At 35.8% G+C, this 3465-nt stretch overlaps 2 protein-coding genes across 2 annotated transcripts; one reads left to right on the forward strand and one right to left on the reverse strand.

Annotated features, from left to right (window-relative positions):
* Positions 1-526: 526 nt before the first annotated feature.
* LOC119562433 lies at positions 527-1237 on the forward strand. The gene is made up of 2 exons (XM_037875618.1): positions 527-668; positions 739-1237. The coding sequence occupies exons 1-2, from the start codon at positions 592-594 to the stop codon at positions 1235-1237; spliced, it is 576 nt and encodes a 191-aa protein (XP_037731546.1). The 5' UTR covers positions 527-591.
* A 973-nt stretch (positions 1238-2210) lies between these two features.
* LOC119562434 lies at positions 2211-2922 on the reverse strand. Its single transcript, XM_037875619.1, has 2 exons — positions 2781-2922; positions 2211-2709 (listed from the first exon to the last, which is right to left on the reverse strand). The coding sequence occupies exons 1-2, from the start codon at positions 2855-2857 to the stop codon at positions 2211-2213; spliced, it is 576 nt and encodes a 191-aa protein (XP_037731547.1). The 5' UTR covers positions 2858-2922.
* Between the last annotated feature and the right edge of the window lie 543 nt (positions 2923-3465).

Raw genomic sequence — 3465 nt, forward strand, 5'->3', positions numbered from 1 at the left:
TTTTATCAGGCGGTTCCATAAACAATTTATATATATTTATATTCTTCTAATAATAGTCCCGAAATAATTATTTTTATCAGGTGATTCCCAGTAAAGCTCACCATAAACCATTTATAAATACTGCTGCAAAATATTTTAGGAACCAACTATTTTTATGCCTAAAATAAATGTCCAAAATAAGCATTTTATAAATATATGACGGATATTAAGATATTTTAATTCCTCTTTGACAAAGCAATATATATATAAATCTCATTGAGATATTTTGGGCATGTTTTATTAAAATGTGAGTTTAGTTGGTTTTAGTTAGGAGTAAGTTTAGACTGGTAAGCTTTCCTACTTATTTAATATCCAACCCCCTCTAAGAAAGAGTATCACAAAATGATGATGGAAACGTTTAGTTCCCAGGACGCGTTATTAAACAACGTTCCTTTTTCCCCATTAATATGCATGAGTTGAATGTTTAGTGAGTTCGCTTCAGAACGGAGGCTAATGAAAGAAAAACTCTCCCACTTTTTCAGCATCGAAAACGAAGACTGGCGGGAGTGCGAAAAGAGCCTGAAGGAGTTCCTTGAACAGGAGCGTGCCAAAATGAAGGAGCGTTCGCTGCGCATCTCCCAGCCATTCTCATCGGATCCACAGGACATTCAGAACATAGTGAGGGCCAGGTGAGGATTATCCAGACCAGAATTCCTATGATTTTAGGAGCTACAAAATCTTTTCTTGCTTTTTAATTAGGCAAAAGTTCCGCGAGACAGAGCTACGTATTCGCAACCAGCTGGAGGACAAGCTGAAGGATGTGAAACTGGCAGTCACCACCCAACAACTTACCGAACTCATCGAGGATGCCCATCGATCCAGTGGGGAGATTGTGCGAGAGCCTTCGATAGAGGACGATGAGTACCACGAGGGCGAGCCACAGTCCAAGTATCTGGACGATGTCACCGACGTCTCCGAGGAGACGGTGATCAGCGAGGACGCCATCAGTCTCACCCTGGCCAAGCAGCAGTACGCCGAGGAACTGGAGGCCGAGATGGAGGACGAGTTCAACCGGGGTCTGCTCATCTCCAAGCAGCAGTACGACCAGCTGCGCTTCGAGGATGAGAAGATCGTGGCGTTAAGGAATGCCAAAGTAAGTTCGCAGGTCCTCAAGGGCTTTCAGTTAAATTTAGAAAATGTTATACCTTATCGTCCATTAATGTCCAATTTACAGTGTCAAGTGTATGTAAAGTTTTAAAATATTTATAAATTTACCAAGTATTTACTACATTTATGACTTTAAGAAAATAAATTTTTAAAGAATTTACAAATATTTGTAAGTCTTTAAAATATTAAATACATTTATGAACATTATTTTTTATAATTATTTTTAAATTTTGCTCAATACGAAACGTACAAAAAACAAAATTTCATATTTCCTTTTTTGCTCCGACGTAATTTTTTCCATAAATCTAAAAGTATTTAAAATGTATAAATATTTCTTAAAAAATTAATACGAAGAATAGGTTATAATATAAAAGATATTCTGTTATAGATTATGTTGGTATCAAAAGCTAGTTCGATTTAAGGTATTTTAATTTAAATGATGCATGTCAGTCTAAGCTATGCCGCTTTTGTTCGTTAAATTGATTTTTGAACTAAGGCGTTCTATCTTGTAATACCAAAATAATAACTTCAAAATTTTGCAAGTCTAAAATAAGAAAATAATGTAAATTATAGTGACACTTATAATTTACATTATTTTCTTATTTTAGACTTGCAAAATTTTTGAAGTTATTATTTTGGTATTACAAGATAGAACGCCTTAGTTCAAAATCAATTTAACGAACAAAAGCGGCATAGCTTAGACTGACATGCATCATTTAAATTAAAATACCTTAAATCGAACTAGCTTTTGATACCAACATAATCTATAACAGAATATCTTTTATATTATAACCTATTCTTCGTATTAATTTTTTTAAGAAATATTTATACATTTTAAATACTTTTAGATTTATGGAAAAAATTACGTCGGAGCAAAAAGGAAATATGAAATTTTTGTTTTTTGTACGTTTCGTATTGAGCAAATATTTAAAAATAATTATAAAAAATAATGTTCATAAATGTATTTAATATTTTAAAGACTTACAAATATTTGTAAATTTCTTTAAAAATTTATTTTCTTAAAGTCATAAATGTAGTAAATACTTGGTAAATTTATAAATATTTTAAAACTTTACATACACTTGACACTGTAAATTGGACATTAATGGACGATAAGGTATAACATTTTCTAAATTTAACTGAAAGCCCTTGAGGACCTGCGAACTTACTTTGGCATTCCTTAACGCCACGATCTTCTCATCCTCGAAGCGCAGCTGGTCGTACTGCTGCTTGGAGATGAGCAGACCCCGGTTGAACTCGTCCTCCATCTCGGCCTCCAGTTCCTCGGCGTACTGCTGCTTGGCCAGGGTGAGACTGATGGCGTCCTCGCTGATCACCGTCTCCTCGGAGACGTCGGTGACATCGTCCAGATACTTGGACTGTGGCTCGCCCTCGTGGTACTCATCGTCCTCTATCGAAGGCTCTCGCACAATCTCCCCACTGGATCGATGGGCATCCTCGATGAGTTCGGTAAGTTGTTGGGTGGTGACTGCCAGTTTCACATCCTTCAGCTTGTCCTCCAGCTGGTTGCGAATACGTAGCTCTGTCTCGCGGAACTTTTGCCTAATTAAAAAGCAAGAAAAGATTTTGTAGCTCCTAAAATCATAGGAATTCCTGGTCTGGATAATCCTCACCTGGCCCTCACTATGTTCTGAATGTCCTGTGGATCCGATGAGAATGGCTGGGAGATGCGCAGCGAACGCTCCTTCATTTTGGCACGCTCCTGTTCAAGGAACTCCTTCAGGCTCTTTTCGCACTCCCGCCAGTCTTCGTTTTCGATGCTGAAAAAGTGGGAGAGTTTTTCTTTCATTAGCCTCCGTTCTGAAGCGAACTCACTAAACATTCAACTCATGCATATTAATGGGGAAAAAGGGAACGTTGTTTAATAACGCGTCCTGGGAACTAAACGTTTCCATCATCATTTTGTGATACTCTTTCTTAGAGGGGTTGGATATTAAATAAGTAGGAAAGCTTACCAGTCTAAACTTACTCCTAACTAAAACCAACTAAACTCACATTTTAATAAACATGCCCAAAATATCTCAATGAGATTTATATATATATTGCTTTGTCAAAGAGGAATTAAAATATCTTAATATCCGTCATATATTTATAAAATGCTTATTTTGGACATTTATTTTAGGCATAAAAATAGTTGGTTCCTAAAATATTTTGCAGCAGTATTTATAAATGGTTTATGGTGAGCTTTACTGGGAATCACCTGATAAAAATAATTATTTCGGGACTATTATTAGAAGAATATAAATATATATAAATTGTTTATGGAACCGCCTGATAAAATGTATTATTATTACTGAA

This window comes from Drosophila subpulchrella, unplaced genomic scaffold, assembly GCF_014743375.2.
Source record: "Drosophila subpulchrella strain 33 F10 #4 breed RU33 unplaced genomic scaffold, RU_Dsub_v1.1 Primary Assembly Seq468, whole genome shotgun sequence".
Lineage (NCBI taxonomy): Eukaryota > Metazoa > Arthropoda > Insecta > Diptera > Drosophilidae > Drosophila > Drosophila subpulchrella.

Excerpts from the sequence above, each read along its gene's own strand:
- LOC119562433 (XM_037875618.1), top strand. The coding sequence starts at position 592 with ATGAAGGAGCGTTCGCTGCGCATCTCCCAGCCATTCTCATCGGATCCA. Across the intron at positions 669-738 it reads CAGAACATAGTGAGGGCCAG|GCAAAAGTTCCGCGAGACAG; the intron begins GTGAGGATTATC and ends CTTTTTAATTAG.
- LOC119562434 (XM_037875619.1), bottom strand. The coding sequence starts at position 2,857 with ATGAAGGAGCGTTCGCTGCGCATCTCCCAGCCATTCTCATCGGATCCA. Across the intron at positions 2,710-2,780 it reads CAGAACATAGTGAGGGCCAG|GCAAAAGTTCCGCGAGACAG; the intron begins GTGAGGATTATC and ends CTTTTTAATTAG.